Genomic DNA, 16,018 nt, shown 5'->3' with positions numbered 1-16,018 from the left:
CTCTTAAATTTCTCCTAGATGTTCTTTCTTATCTACATTCTGAATGTGTTTCTTTAAATATACATTTAATTGTCCAATTCTTCCTTGTTTTGTGACCTAGCACCCCGTTCTTGGGTTATGGAGGCAGCACACATCTCTGGAGGCACTAGCCACAGGAAGACCCCGCGATGGCCCTAAAGCCTGCAAACCACGGCAGCATGAGGCGAGGCTGGCCCTGTTCCCACCCCAGTGCAGACAGGCTCGAGTTCCCACCCGTGGCGAGAGCAGGGGGTCACGGGATGGCCAGCTCGCCTGTGACGGCTAGACCAGCATGGACACCGGAGGCCAGCGTGGGCACACCTGCCACCTCGCCCCAGAAATGGACACACAGTCGGGGGGGCTTCAGGGTCACCGACCCAGGAATCATCACTCTTCCAGAGCCGTTTTCCCTTTAACTCGGCTTCTTTCCCACGCAGCCGGCGATTCTCAAATGTCTCTCTTGCCTCAGCTGCATGCTGCTATCCGAGAACCCGGCAAGAAAACGCTCAGTGGAACGTCAGCACATTAAATCACCTGCTGTTCATACGATCCCGCTGAGGAAAGGAAAGGCCGGGCCCAGGACGGAGGATCGCCTAACGCACGTGCGCAAGGACTTGCTTCCGGAGTCCACCGGCGCTCCTACACATCAGTGCCGTGAAGACAGATCATCCACCTTACGAGAAGGGCGGAGAAAGTGAACGGACACTTCCCTCCCAAACAATATCTTCACGGCCAATGAGCACATGAAAACATGCATACGGGGGCGCCTGGGAGGCTCAGTGGGTGGAGCCTCTGCCTTCGGCTCAGGTCATGACTCAGGGTCCTGGGATCGAGTCCCACATCGGGCTCTCTGCTCAGCGGGGAGCCTGCTTCCTCTTCTCTCTCTGCCTGCCTCTCTGCCTGCTTGTGATCTCTGTCTGTCAAATAAATAAATTAAAAAAAAAATCTTAAAAAAAAAAATTAAAAAAAATATTTGTTAAATGAATGAAGAAATCAATCACCCCATTTCTCTGTCAGTGGCTTCTAATCCTGCGTTGCTAACAGATACAGAAGAAAGCTTCCCTTAACCCCACAGCCTACTCACAGGTACGCTAAGAGCCAAACAGATGACTGTTCTCATCACCTTAAATTTCATTTTTCAAGAGAAAAGTCACTGTCACCATCGAATCAAGTCTCCTGACAAGTCAATCACGGACACCAGAGCTTCCAAACCGAGAGAGGAAACCAGCCCAAGGAGAGCAGGCGGTCGGGAGCACGCGGGAGCCTCGTTCCGCCTCTGAAAGAGCAAGACGCAGCAGCGGAGCAGGCTCAAGCCAAGGGCAGGCCGCGCCCTGAGAACAGGCGCGGCTCACGCTGCTCCAGAGCCGTGCCGCACAAGTGCCACCCACGTTTCTAGCAGCCACTTCGGGTAGACCAGCAAAGCCGCAGAGTTTCTGTCCTTCCAGACGCAGGGCTGCCGCGAAAAGCAAAGCTCCCCATGGCTGTGAGGGGGTCCTTGACAGGTACAGGGGCTCCAAGCTGGAACCGGCCCAAGTCACAGCAGAGACCGAGTCTGGACAGCCTGGGAAGCCCCGCAGAGGCCTGGCCCAGCCACCCCAATTCCCCAGAGGTCACTGCTGCCTCTGAGGGTCACTGAGACCCTGGCTGCCCTTCTGACCCCTGGGGCCCTTCTGACCCTTCTGATGTTCCTGCAGGAGTGACCCGGGGGCTGCCTGAGGAAACCTCAGCACTACCCAGCAAGCCATAAGGGTCCGGTGGTCACCCTGCTGCTCAGACCCCACTTAGTGCCCTGCCAACTGGGGCTGTTCCCAAAAGGCCAAGCTGCCCATAACGGACGAGACTCATTAGTTCTGGAAAACTCTAGAAGTCCTCTGCAGATTTCAAGAGCTGTCAGGGTGCTCTGAGTAGCCGCATCCCGAGGATGAATGTGGGGCTCCCGAGAGGAAGGAAAGGCTCTCCACGGGGCCTCGGCCTCCTCGCCTGTGGTCAGAACACTGTCCCTGGGCCTTTCCACCCCGCCTGCACAAGGTCTCTCGGGAGACACGGTTCTGGCTCAGGGGCTGACACGGCACCACGGCGCAGTAGGCCAGGCGGCCGGGCCCCAGTTCACCGGCAGGACAGGTCTGTCCCTAACTGCTGCCCCAGCACCTGGAGCAGAGCCAGCACGGCCAGGCACACCCTCCGATCTGCCCCGTGGCACAGTCACCAAGAGACAGGGAACAAGCCCGGGGTTCAGTGTTGCGAGAACAGGCAGAAACAGGACACGGCGCAGGCTGACTTCGGATGAGTCCTTTCTCCGATACCGTGAACAGGAGTCTAACACTATGCGGGAGGAGCCGGGAAGGGGTTCAGGAGGCCCCCAGAAGGTGCCACTCCAGCACACGGGTTGTTCTGAGCTGAAGGCGCTTGAGATCCTGCAGGCTCCGGAGAAACTTCTGTCCCGTTCTTAACCACAGAACGATCTAAACTGGGCGTGTTTCCCAGAATAAGGGTCGTTAGCAGAGACAAACGTTCTCTGTGCGGTGTGGCAAACACCTTTTTCTCTTCTACACACACGCACGCACGCACACCGTCTACATACGTGTATGCTTCGTAAATACCGTCTATGTCCGGCATGGGGCTCGAACTCATGACCCTAAGACCAGGAGTTCCACGCTCTACTGACAGAGCCAGCAGAGCACTCCGGGCAGAACAAACATCCTTCTGCCCCACGCCGGCTCTCCTCACTGCCCCGAGGGGCCTGCCTTCCCTCTCCAGTGCCAGCCCCCGCCCCTTCCCCGCGGTTCCGACTGACACACAGACCTCACTCTGCCCGACTCTGAGGTTTCCACGGGTGGACTCCCCGAACACGCACCTAGTACATCTGACGTTCTCCCACTCGCCTGCCTCACAGCGACCCGACTCTTAGCCCAGCCAGAAGGACCTTGAGGGCATGGCGCTCTTGCTCCCCGACAACGGCGACGCGGGGCCGGGGTAACAGTGGCTCAGAGCCTACACACTGGACTCCCGAGTCCGCCTCTGCCGTTCACTGAGGGCACCTCGGGCGGGTCGCTTCATGCCTCTGGGCTCGGCCCACATCTGGGAAATTCGGATCGACACTGTGTCTCTGCTGTGAGCGGCATGGGGAGCTCCCCAGAGGCAGTTTCCACAAACACTGTGGCTGCTACGGAGGACGCAAGCTCGGCACGCACTCGAAGGAGCCAGGGGGGCCCTGTCGCCCCGCCCCCGCACTCACACGGCTCCCCCACACGTGGACTCGGCCACAATGTGGTACCCTTCGACCACACCCCGCACGCCCACGTCCGTCACAAGTGCGGGCCGAGTCTCCGGGTCTGGGGGGCCTCTGGCGACAGGTTAGGCACTGCCTACAGGCCGACGCGTCTACACAGACTCCCAGAACAGCTCTTTCCTAGAGTAAGTAACTCAAATTTCGATTTTCAAAACTTTCTCCTGAAATAACTAAGGGGGAAACACGGACCCTTGTGAGGAGAGAGAGCACCGAGGGAGTTTCTAGAGACAGAGGTTTAGACGCCCACTGTCTCCCACCCGGCCGCCCCAGAATGGGCACCTGCTCCAGTAGCTCAACTATGATCCCAGGGACACCGCACAGTTAACAAGAAGGCCGTCTTCTCCTCAACAACTTGGATTCCAAGTGGTGGGCAGGGCGGGCACCTGAGGGGCGACGCCAGAGCGCCCTACCTGCCTCTGTTGAGCTAGCGCGCCATGGAGCTCCGCGAGCTTTCTCTCCAGCTGCCGGTTCAGGCTTTCGTACTGTTCCCGCTGCTGGTCCATCTCACTGTTCTTGTCGCTGTGCAAGCAGGGGTATGAAGACGAGTCAGATGCGTCTGCAGGCTGGGCCCTTGGGAGGCTTCGGTGGGACCCGCATGCTACGCCACACAGGCGACTGCCTGCAGAGGAGCCTGAAATGGGGTCCAGAGTCTCCCAAGGGAATTCCCAAAGTGCCCAGGACACAAGCCCAAGTCACGGGTCACACTGAGAACAGGAAGGGCCCCACCCAAACGGGAAAAGGCAGTCAGCACATGCTAACAGCAAGACGACACAGACACAGCTTTTCCAACAAGGGTTTTAAAGCAGCCATTATGTAAGACTTTGGTGCACTCTTAAATAAAAAAAATTAGAAACTCTCAGCAAAGGAAAACTTACAAAGAATCAAACAGAAATTGAGAACTAGGACGTACGACGACCAGACATGAGACTCACCAGGGTGAGCCCAACAGCAGGACAAGCATGTCAACAGGACAGACCCAAGAGTCCATGAACTTGAAGCCAGAACAACAGAAACGACCCCAGCAAATGACAGAAACAGAGTGAAAACCAGGAGCAGGGCCTCAGGGAGCCGTGGGACAGTCACAGAAGCGGAACACTCAGGCCGCCGAGCCCCAGCGCGGGGGAAGAGCAGCGCTGAGGTGCACTTGGTCTCAGATGAGGGAAAGGAGGGAGGGGAGGCAGACGACGTGAGAAGACACTTCCTAAGAAGGACATAGAGCCTTTGAGGCCTCTCCAACGCAGCCGTGAGGAAGAAAACCAGTATCCCCCCGAGGGCAAGCTGGCCCACATGCCCCAGCACGGCAAGCCCCTGCTTCGGACCTGCCACGGGCATCTCAGCGGGGGCGGGGGGTGAGCTGCGGAGCTGGGGAACGGCTAGGACGCCCACAGCCCTCCTGTGGGGGTCATGGAGCCCCGGCCCTGCTCCCGGCGACGCTGACCTTAGTTTAGCTCTGTACCTGTCTTCCCTGCGCCCCGGGAGGGTGGCACGGGGGTGAAGGCCGCCAGCCACACTGCTCCCAGGAGCGACAGGCTGCCTGGCATCGGACCCGCCGCACCTGCACCGGCTCCTCGAACAGCTCAGGCTTCCAGGCTTCCTGAGGACGGCGGCACCTGGGACCCAGGAGCTGGGCCTGTGCGCTCTTACAGGCCATGCCGGTGGGGCAGAAGCTCAGAGCCGGCCTGGTCCCGCGCCCACCAGGCCACCCCAGCGCATCCAGTCCACCACAGGAAGGCTCTGGCCACAGAGCGGCGCCAGTAGGCCCCGCGAACCCAGAACGGGCCGGGTAGCCACTTAGAAGGACGTGGCAGGGGCACCTAGAGGGCTCAGTGGGTTGAAGCCTCTGCTTTCGGCTTAGGTCATGGTCCCCGGGGCCCTGCGATCGAGCCCCACATCGGGCTCTCTGCTCAGCAGGGAGCCTGCTTCCCCCGCCCCCCCCCCCCCGCCTCTCTGCCTGCTTGTGATCTCTGTCGAATAAATAAATAAAATCTTTAAAAAAGAAGAAGAAGAAGAAGAAGGAAGTGGCAGAACAGTGCAGGACGCAAAGAAAAGCCGCCCCTGTGGCTGGCAACTGCCCCAAGCCAATGTAGGCCGCATGCACAGGCCGCGTCTACGTGGGCAAAAAAGTGAGCCCTCCAGGGAGAACATGACACACCCCTCAGCAGCTTCTCCCTGCACCGGGCCGTCCTCAGGAAACAACGTCGTCCACAGGACCACCGTCGCCAGCGACACCTCCCACTGGTGCTTTGAAGTGCACCTTGACAACATAAAATCTCAGGACCCCACTCTAAGTGGGATGCTGCCCGCGGCTCCGACGTCTGCATGCTCACACGCACAGACACGCTCACGCACGTGCACACGCACACCAGAGAGACACACACCGACAGTTAACATGACATCACAAACACAGGCGCGGACATCAGGGCAAGGACAGCAGGACAGTTTAAATGAAGCCCATGTTCTCTCGTCACCGAGGAGAGCGCGTGTGACACAAGAGCAGCCATCCTGTCGGGGGGCCCAACAGATCCCTCGGACCCGAGCCCCAGGGTCTTCGCGGGCCTGTGTCACCGGAGCGCCCTGAGCGTGGGGACGAACAGCTGTTCTGCATGATTCGAACAGCCGTGGGCTCGGGTATCTTCAAGGAAATGCTACAGGTTCGGACTTGGTACAGAAAAGCGCGGCTGTGGGAGCCCCTCCCCGCGCCCCTGCCGCCCTGCACCACCCCGCCTCACCTGTGTGCACGCTCCAGCTCCCGCCGGTGCTCCTGCAGCGTCAGGCGGTGCTGCCGCAGCAGGTCCTCCCGCCGCCGGGCCTCGAGGGCCAGCGCCTGCCGCAGCCGGGCCGCCTCCACTCTGAGCTCGCTCACCTCCGCCCGCTGTGCCTCCTCGAGCCCCCGGGCCTGGGCGAAGGCCACGTCGTAGCGCTCCAGCTCACGGTCCCGCTCCTCCAGCACCTGCAGGTTGTGGACGAAGTCCTCCCGCAGGCTCCGCAGCTCCCCCTGCGCCTGGTGCAGCCGGCTGTGCGCCTCCTGCAGGGCCGCCTCCTGCAGCCGGCCGCGCTGGGCCTGCAGCGCTCGCCACTCCTCCTCCTTACGGGCCAGCAGCTGGCTCAGGGCCTGCTCCGTGGGCGGCAGCATCTGCGCGGCTGCGGCCGGGGCAAGGTGGGCGGCGGGCCCGCAGTTAGGGGCTCTGGCTGTCCTTCTGCAACACCCGCCCCAGGCCCCCGTCCTCGGCGTCACTGTCACCAAGTGGGGGCACGCTCTGGGCCGGCCGGCAGCTGTCTGGTCACGCGTTCTGAGAGCCACAGGGGGGCCCCCAGGGCGAGACCCTGAGGGCTCTGTTCAGCCTGTCCTCCCCCAGCAGTGCAGGAAGGAAAGACAGGAAACCCCGGCTCACCGACAAGAGTGGGTCCTTCCGAACAGGCTCCCGAACGGATGAGGGGACACGGCCGCGAAGCAGCGAGCGAGCGCCGGAGCCCGCCAGCCTCCGAGAGCCGCGGCCCCGCGGGGCACCCGCCCCGGTCTCCAGGAGATTCAGCACTCACGAGCCGCTTCCTTGCCTCTCGATCTCCAGTCCACCGCAGACTGATACTTTCCTAAAACAAAAATAAAGTAGTAAAGGAAAATAAAATTAGAAAACAAACACATACAGTGCGCAAGCCCGATTTCTAAATTATTTGACTCAACAGCATAAAACTACTTTGTCAAACTGCTAACAAGCGTCTGAACGCCTCTTGCTCCTGCGTGTCTGCCAAGGACAGGCCGCGGAGTGGGCATGGGGGCAGCTAGCAAGGGCAGCCAGGCGCGCCAGAGACCGGTGGCCTGGGCACGTCCCCTCACCTGGCAGACAAGGGTTGGCTTCTGACACATAAAACCATGTGGTGCTCTGGGCCCTGACCACGCAAACAGGCCCAAGGCCACACGGCAAGTGCAGACGGCAGGCAGGCTAGGCCCAAGGGCCACGGTCATGCTGGGGGCAGACGCTCCAGGGGCAGCCACAGCGCTTCTCTGAGAGCACCTTCCCAGAAGGGCTGGGGGCACATGAGTCGGGCGTCCGGCAGGCACATTTGGATATCACTGTCACCCCAAAGAATCTGAAATGTCTGATTCACATGAAGTGGGTCTTTTGTAAGAAGAAGACATCCCAGGGCACCAGGGTGGCTCCGTCACTGAGCGGCCGACTGTTGCTTTCAGCTGCGATCATGATCTCAGGGGCGTGGGATCAGGCTCCACAGTCAGCCAGGGCCGGCTTCCCTCTCCCTCTGCCCCCACCACATGCTCAAGCTCTCGATCTCTCCCAAACACATGAATCTAAAGGAGGAGGAGGAGGAGAGAAAAAGAAGGAACCTTCCCACCACCGCACGTCATCCTGACTCACTTCTCCGTTTGCGGCTGGGACCGGGGAGACCAGTGGGTGGGACTCGAGAGCCCTGCGGGGACACTCTGAAACGGGGTCACAGAAGTGCAGCGCAGCCACTCCTGAGCGGACCCCACAGCAGCCACCTTGTCAGCACACAGCAAATACAGACCGGAACTCAGAAACGGAGCAAGGGACACTCAGAGCTCCAGCTTCGGCGTTCTTCACGCGCACTCGAGAACGCTCCAGTAAGCGGCCGCACTCTGACCCGGCCGTACGACACCTTGAGGGGCGTGAAGTGTCGTTTCACTCCTGAAGTTACGGATAAAAACCAACAAAAGATCAGCCGTATACTGAAATCCATGCCTGTCACACTTTGCTGATCGGGTCAGAAACCGAAACCAACGGTGTACGCGCAGGTGCGGGCCGTGCGCTGTGAGGGCAGGTCCCCGCGGACGCTACGTGGGACTCCGGCCCGATGAGTGGGGGTTGCTAGTCACCCTCACTACAAGTTTTTAAAAAAACGAGAGGAAAGGGGTAAAAAATACAAAGTAAAAGAGAAATTGTCGTAAAGGCCTGGGCTGGAATTTGGAGAACCCAAAACACTGTCAGGAACCCGAAACAATGGTGAGCACTTCACAGAGAACGTGCAAATGTGCCGAGCTGCCCAGGAACGGAGGACATGCGGCAGCTCGGAGCTCAGCAGAACAGCGCTCGGACCGGGGGCAGCGGGCGCGCCTGGGGGGCGCAGTCTGCTCGGTGTCTGCCTTCGGCTCGGGTCATGATCCCGGGGTCCTGGATCGAGCCCCGAGTTGGGCTCCGGCTCCTGACCTCTCCCTCTGCCCCTCCCCCACCCGTGCTCCCTAAATAAATAATCTAAGAACATGGCTAGCAGAAGCGGAAAACACGGCGAGACAGATGTCAGGGTCGGGCAATGGAGGCCGCGTAACTGCCGCCGCCAACGCATCCCGCTGGAGGCTGGAGGCTGGAGCACCAGGAACAGGACGGAGTGCAGTGCCCAGCATCTTCGTAAGGAAAAGGCAAGGCGATCTGTCAGCTGGAGCCAGTATTTTCTTGGCATCCGCCATCGGCCCGAATGAATTCCGCATGCAGGGGGACCTCTACAAGAGTAAGGAGTCCCGCAGCACAGGGCCTGGCCAACTCCTGCTGCAAAGGCAGCTGGTAATTCCTCAGCGCTCTGTGGGCCACAGGGCCTGTCGCAGCTCCCCAGCTCTGCGCAGAAGCAGCCACAGAGCGTGGAAGGCGCAGGCTGGGTCCGGCCCGCGGGTCTGCTTTGCCGAGCGCTGCAGCCCTGCGCAGGGACACTGCCGCGGGTACTGTGCGGCAGCCTCCAGCGCTGGCCAGCCCAGGCCCTCAGGGCTCACTTCCAGCCTGGCCGGTCTGGGGCTGACTGGGCGCTGGACAGGAGCAGCAGAGTGCGGAGGGAACGCCGGCGCCAAGACCCCGAGCAAGAGGCTGAAGCAGAGGAGGGCCTGCAGAGGCTGCGGGAACCGCAGGACCTTGCCACATGCGATATAACGAGAAACACAGCAAGGCCTTCGTTCTCAGCTCCTGACACACGGCTCCGAAAACCCTCAAGACCCTACGGGGCAGCTTTTGTTCCCTTTAGTGTTTGTTCCCCGGTTCTGAAATAACTTCAGGTGAGAGGGGAGCTTCCATTTTCATAACAAACCTGTCAACACACCTGAGTTTATGAGGCGACTGTGGAAAGGCCCAGAAAACCATGGGATGGAGCTGGCTGCCAGGGGATCTGACGCCGGGATGACAGGGCTTCCCTTCCCGCTCCCCCTGCCGGCTTCCCCGGGAGGCGGACTCGATCACCAGTGGCCAGTGGTTCCAGCAATCATGCTTATGAGCTGACGCCTCTACAGAAACCCTTGGCCAAAGGGTTCAGAGAGCTTCTGGGTCAGCGAACACACTGGGGGAGCCCGAGACAGCACGGAAGCTCTGCACCTCTGCACCCGTCGCCCTGGGCATCTCCTCCGTCTGGCTGTTCCTGAGTTACAGCCTTCCATGACGAACTGATGACGAACTGGTCATCCAGAAAGCGGAATGTTCTGTGAGCCCATGGGCGGGTCGTGGGACCTCTGAGGTCCGGCAGGTTGTCAGCAGCACAGGTGACAACCCAGACTTGCCTCTGGCACCCGGGAGGGGCCGGTCTTGAGGGGCTACCCCCAGCAGTGAATCGGAATCCGGTTCCACCGCAGACAGTGCCTGGCGGAGGGAAAGCCGCGTGCCACCCGAGGCAGAGCAGAGTGCAGCGCGCCCGCAGAGGGAGGGGGGCCCGGGAAGCAGGGGCCCGCTCGCTGGGGGCAGCAGAGCTCCAGCGGCCTGACCGCCGTGTCCTCCCCAGGGCCAGCCCTGCAGGGTCTGCAGAGAGGCGGCGCTCGTCCGCAGCCAACTGCCGCCAAAGCCCAGGAGCCTGGGCCTCGTTCAAGGCTGCAGCCCTAACCCCGCGGGCCTTTCGGCCTCCGCAGGCACGCCGTGTCCCCCACTCCGCCGTGACACACCCAGCCAGGCACCTGCTTGCCCTCCTGAGTTACAGACCGCCCCAGCCCCGCACCCCACGCTTCTGCCCCGTTTCCCCGGCAGCCTCTCCCCAGCTGCCCAAGCTACCCGCACGGGGTGAGCCTTGCCTCCCGGCTGCGCCCCAGCCCCGCACCTCAGCTGCCATCATCCCTGAGCCGCCGGGAGTCGCCACGAGGCCCCGAGCCATGCGCCCACTCGAGCGCCGCTGAAGGGACCTTCTAGGAAAGGAAAAAAAGCCTCTCTCCCTCGGGCTTCCCACTGGGGGACACCCGCAGCCATCGCACGCCCTGGAGCTCGCCGGCCGCGGCCGCGGGCAGGGCAGTGTCAGGCCTCCCGGCGGCCCCGTCACGAGACAGGCACCCGTTCGCTTCCTCCCGACCCAAACACCCAAGGACCCCACGCTGCGGTCGCCAGCCCTCACCCCTCCAGGTCCACGACGAATGAAACTTCAGACGCGTCAGCGGATGGATGAATCGCAGAAAAACGCGAGGCGTTTACTTCTGGAAGCTTTTATTCATTGAGAAAGGGCGTCCTTGGCCTCAGGTCCAGTCAGTGACTTGTCTCCCCCGAGCAGACAGCCGAGACGCACGGAGGTCACTCAGGCTCTGTTCTGAGCCCAGGCCCACACGCAGACGGTGACGACAAATGTCTGCCCCGTGCAGGAGCAAAGCCCACACCACCGTCAGCAGAAGCCGCAGAACACCTCCACGGACGCGGCGAGCTTCCTAGAACCCGCCTTCGCTCCTCCAGCGAGTATTTACTCCGCGGTTAGCAGGCGCGAGGGGCCGGGTGGCCTCCTCTGCAGGCGGGCAGGTAAGGCCCCGCACCCGTGCACCACCACCCTGGGACGAGACGGAAGCCCAAAAGGAAACGGGCAGAGGAGGCAACTCCGCACACCAGCAGAGAGACTGGGCCCTGGGCTGCCCGGGGCAGAGGCCAGGGAATCTTCCACCCACTGGCACAGAGCACGAAGGGGCCCTGCTTGGCCTTCAGGAGCCTTCCAGGCCCTCCCTGGGCCATCCATGGTCTGTGCGCCAGCTGCAGGGCTCCCGGGACCACTGAGAACCCGGGACGACTGCAGGCCAGGCAGGCCGCCAAGCCGAGCAAAAGCCCCGGGGGTAGAACCGGCGACCTCCACGGCTGGGGCTTTGCCCACACTAACTGCGTATCTACTAGCTGCCCCAAACCCCCAAGGTGCATGCTCCCCGCTACCAGCCAGCGGGGGAGCTGTACGCGTGGCCCAGGAGCTCCGGGGCAGGCCCAGTTTGGTCAACAAAACCTGGAGCTCGCACAGGTCACCCACACGCCTCGGCCCACTCGCAGGGGACGACCCGGGACTAAAGCAAACACACACCACCACATGAGGCCCCCGCTACTGTGACCTCGGGTGAATCAGACGGTCGCCCAAAGCGCCCATGAGTCATCACCACGGTCCTTCGCAGAGAACACACTAACGTCTGCCAGGTCTACGGGCCTCCCCTCCTCCGGGGACCACATGAGTGCCCTGTCCTGTGCCGGGCACCCTGCCACCAGCTTCGCCTTGTGAAGGCTCTGGTCACACAGCTACCCACAGCGGTAGCCCCGTAACGGAGAGCCGACCACATGATACCACTTCTGTACAGCGTCTGGACATGGCTCCGGCCATTCTCAAGGTAAAGTTCAACCTGTTTGGGACAGTATTCGGGGAGTCCCGGGACAGCCCCCTCCTAGGGAGCGAGCTTGGACAGTGCAGCACCACTGGTACCGCCCTGCAAAGGCGCACACCCCTTGTCCCAGAGCGGCCTCTGCCCTGCTGCTCGCTGATCTCAGGAAAGGATGATCCTAAAAGCCCCGAGGCGGACAATAATTGGCTTTAAACGTCACAGAGTCAGATGGACCCAACGGGTCGGCCAGCGGATGTCCCCAGTAAGCGTCCAGTTTTCAGGAGGGATGACGTGAAGCTTCTGGGGAAACTATAGACATCCCACGAGGGGAGAGACACACCGTTACCCTGGCTTTGCGCAGGGCTTTGCGTTCCCGGTGTTCTAGGGGACCGGGGGTTCAGCCGGGGACGGAGCAGGCCATGCGAGGCCACACCATCACTCTGACCTCCGTGTGTGTGACACGCGGAGCTTTCTAACCCTTACTGCAGACCTGGCCCCTGGAAATCCGCGGGGCCAGGAAGATGGAAAGAACGCCTCGTGAAAGCCACAATCTCCCCCGCACGGAAGACCTGCAGGCCCCATTCGGATGTCGGCAACAGCGGCCCCGTCTGGAAGATGACCTCAGGCAGCAACACACACGGAAGCACCCCAGGGGCCGCCAGGAGTGTGGAGCGGCTTGGGGCTCGCTCACCCGAGCCTCGCCAGCGGCTGCAGCAGGTGCCCGACGAGAGGGGCGGCCTTGTCGGAGACAAGGTGGGGGCAACGCCTGGGGCCGGGCGCGCCTCGCACAGAGCACAGGGCGAGGGAGGCTCAGAAGTGGGCACTTCCCGTCCGTGGGAGACGCCGACGAGTCCTCGCAAATTCGGGGGGAGCCAGAGGCGGCCAGAGCCACTGGGGGAGCCCACGCCAGGTGTTCTGGCAGCTGGCGCCACGGTTAGGAGGACAGAGCTCGAGACCAAGGTGACTCCCAGGAAACCACAAAGAACCACATGGGAGGTGCAGAGCTTCCCAAGCACGGGGCTCTGCCGGGGCGTGCCATGTCCTGGAGCTGTCCCCAGCCCTCCTGCGCGGTCTAGACGCTGGCGAACAGGGAAGGAGTAGGACAGGGCGCTTTTGTCCCATGGGTTAATCCTACCACTCGCCCAGGGGACCAGACCCTCAGAGTAAAACCCATCAGAGATGAGCCCGCAGATTACCCGGTCGCAGATGTGACACTAGAACTAATTGCACACTGTGGGGCTGAAGCAATTTGTTGCAATTTGTTTTACAATTTGGATTTGGAGCAATTTGTTTTACAATAAACATCTGATGAGGACTTAACTGGGAAAGCGTTGCTCGAAGGACCGCGGCACAGCATAAGCACTTATAGACACTACAGCTCACACAAGGGAACGTCCGTGCAGGGGGAAAGCTGGTCACTAGACGCTCACGAACACGACGACTGGGCACGCTGGCTGAGCAAGAGCCGTCAAAGCAGGGGCTCCTGTTCACCTCCTCCCTGAGGACTGCGGCCCTGGCTGCATTAGGCCCTGGACTCGGCCACTAGTAAGACGAGCCCCGCCACTCCTAACGCAGAAGAACCCAAACGGACCTCATTAAGGAGTGTTCCCTCGTCGCTCCATAAACACAGGTAGTGAGTTTAATCTACAAGACGTTTTTGTGGGACTTGAAAGAAAGTGCAGAGGTGGCTCATCTCTGGTTCTGCACTCAAGCTGGGACACAGCGTGGGCCGTCTGAGCTAAACTCCATACGTGGCCTCTTCCGGCACATCCAGGGCCTGAAAATCATGGGCCTGTGACCACAAGCCTTTCTTCCCGTGCTCCACTGACTACCAAGTAGTCCCACGACCATCTGCAAAATCGGAAATAAGAGCCAGGGGCCAAAATGGATCTGAATTCCAGCAGTGGCACTTGCTGGGGGTCAGGGGCACCACTAGAGTGCGGGGGCGTGAAGTGCTCTGTTGTTGGCACGTACACCTGCCAAATCCCTTTGCCAACAGTAACAGAAAACAAATAAAAACTGAGTAAATGAGAAATAAAGTGGAAGGGAAGTTGAATCAGCTTACAGGTAAAAGCCGTTGATGCATATAAGTGCTCTCCACACCCAGCGTGGTGCTCAAACTGTGACCCCAGGATCAGGAGCCGTGCTCCCCACGCTGAGCCGGCCGGCCCGCCCCGGGAGCCGCCGGCTTTCAGAACAACACGGTTCACAAACCGAAACTCCGAATCTGTAAGGGCTCACAATGAGAGATGAACAGAAAAAAGCGAACCTAACTTCATGACAAACGATTAACATACATGAAAAAACCCGCGTACGTGCACCAAAATAACTTGGTAAAAACATATTTGGACTCTATTTCCTAAGGAGAAAAACAAAACAACTGCATGCAAATACTACATCCTAGCTAACGTGTTTTCCACAGAAATACGGATTGGCGATTCAGAAGTTCCCCCGTGTGTAGTCCAGGATTGAGCACGTAAGTAAACATAGTGACGACAGGAACCAGATTTAAAGAGGAAAAAGAATGTGGAACGAACCTTGGGGTAGCTGACTGGAGATATCAATATAAACTCACAGCTTTTATTTTTTATTTTTTTTTTAAAGTCATGTAGTGCCGCAAGGCCTTTTTTTTTTTTTTTTTTTTTTTTTTTTTTTTTAAAGATTTTATTTATCTGACAGAGAGAGACACAGCGAGAGACGGAACACAGGCAGGGGGAGTGGGAGAGGGAGAGGCAGGCTCCCTGTGGAACAGGGAGCCCAATGCGGGGCTCGATCCCAGGACCAGGGATCATGACCCGAGCCGAAGGGAGATGCTTAATGACGGAGCCCCCCAGGTGCCCCCAAACTCACAGCTTTAATATATACACAGATGTACACACACAGAAACAGATGCGGGTGGGTCTGATGTCCTGGCTTTGCCCACCGAGAAGGCCACAAAGCAAGGACACCGCAGTCAGCACACCCACAGCCCGATGCTGGTTTCCGAATGCGCTCTTCAAAACGAGGAGGAGCCGGAGCTCCACAGAGAAGTGGCCGATTCAGGCCAGGACAAGGGAAGCTGGAGATGGGCCTGAACATCTGGCGGTGCTGAGAAATGTTGGGGGACATGCTGAAAGGACACAGAAGTCCACTGGACGGGGCTCCCAAAGCCCATATCTGGAGAATCAGCAACACAATACAGCAATGGATTATAACAAATGGGATAAAAACAAAGTAGAAACATCTAAGTAACAGGAAGGGACAAATGGGGAGCAGGGAAGGCTTCTGGGGCAGCCGGCTGGCTCCGTGGGCAGAGCAGGTGGCTCCTGGTCTCTGGGTGCTGAAGCCCCAGCTGGGAGCGGAGCCTGCTTAAAGAAGACTGGGGCACAAGGTTCCTTCTTACAGTAGGATTCCAACCAGTGTGTACAAAGCATAATGGGAACAGAAAGTCTTTATTTGGTGAACAGGATTAATAATGGCCTCAGGAAACACCCGTGATACAAAGTGCGGTTACATGACCTCCCTGCAAGGTGAGCTACTTGCCAACAGAAAAATGGTAAGAATTCTGTAACCGAGACACACCTAAACCACATACCTCAGTGCCCCCGTCATGGGACAAGCTGGCATCATGTGCCTCTGGAGAACAGCGGGATGTCACTGTTGAAGTTTCCTTATAAAACTGCCTAACTTGGGGCGCCTGGGTGGCTCAGTGGGTTAAGCCTCTGCCTTCGGCTCAAGTCATGATCTCAGGGTCCTGGGATCGAGTCCCGCATCGGGCTCTCTGCTCAGCGGGGAGCCTGCTTCCCCCTTTCTCTGCCTGCCTCTCTGCCTACTTGTGATTATTCTGTCAAATAAATAAAATAAAATCTTCAAAAAAAAACTGAAAAATTTTTAAAAACTAGATTTCTTTAAAAAAAAAAAAAAAATGCCTGAGGACGCCTGGGTGGCTCAGTGGGTTGAGCAGCTGCCTGCGGCTCAGGTCATGATGCCAGCGTCCTGGGATCGAGTCCCGCATCGGGCTCCTTGCTCCGCGGGGAGCCTGCTTCTCCCTCTGCCGCTGCTGCGTCTCTGCCTGGCCGTGCTCGCTCTCGCTCACTCGCTCTCTGACAAATTTAAAAAAAAAAAAAATTAAAAAAAAAAGCCTAACTTGGAGGGGTGCCCGGCTGGCTCGGTGCAGGTGGGGTGCC

At 59.4% G+C, this 16,018-nt stretch overlaps 1 protein-coding gene across 2 annotated transcripts in view; it reads right to left on the bottom strand.

The window, feature by feature from the left end:
• Positions 1–16,018, bottom strand: part of CCDC57 (coiled-coil domain containing 57) — an 84,915-nt gene that overhangs the window by 68,109 nt on the left and 788 nt on the right. For both annotated transcript variants that reach the window (XM_059147500.1, XM_059147498.1), the window contains exons 2-7: positions 14,703–15,934; positions 13,918–14,079; positions 13,444–13,703; positions 7,681–7,971; positions 6,037–6,898; positions 3,718–3,826 (exon numbers count right to left, since the gene is read on the bottom strand). In XM_059147500.1, coding sequence (XP_059003483.1) covers positions 3,718–3,826; positions 6,037–6,440 — 513 coding nt within the window. In that variant the 5' untranslated portion in view covers positions 6,441–6,898; positions 7,681–7,971; positions 13,444–13,703; positions 13,918–14,079; positions 14,703–15,934. The remainder of the gene's footprint in view (positions 1–3,717; positions 3,827–6,036; positions 6,899–7,680; positions 7,972–13,443; positions 13,704–13,917; positions 14,080–14,702; positions 15,935–16,018) is intronic.

The sequence above is a fragment of the Mustela lutreola genome, chromosome 15 (genome assembly GCF_030435805.1).
Source record: "Mustela lutreola isolate mMusLut2 chromosome 15, mMusLut2.pri, whole genome shotgun sequence".
NCBI lineage: Eukaryota > Metazoa > Chordata > Mammalia > Carnivora > Mustelidae > Mustela > Mustela lutreola.
This window is presented reverse-complemented; position numbering and strand designations above follow the sequence as displayed.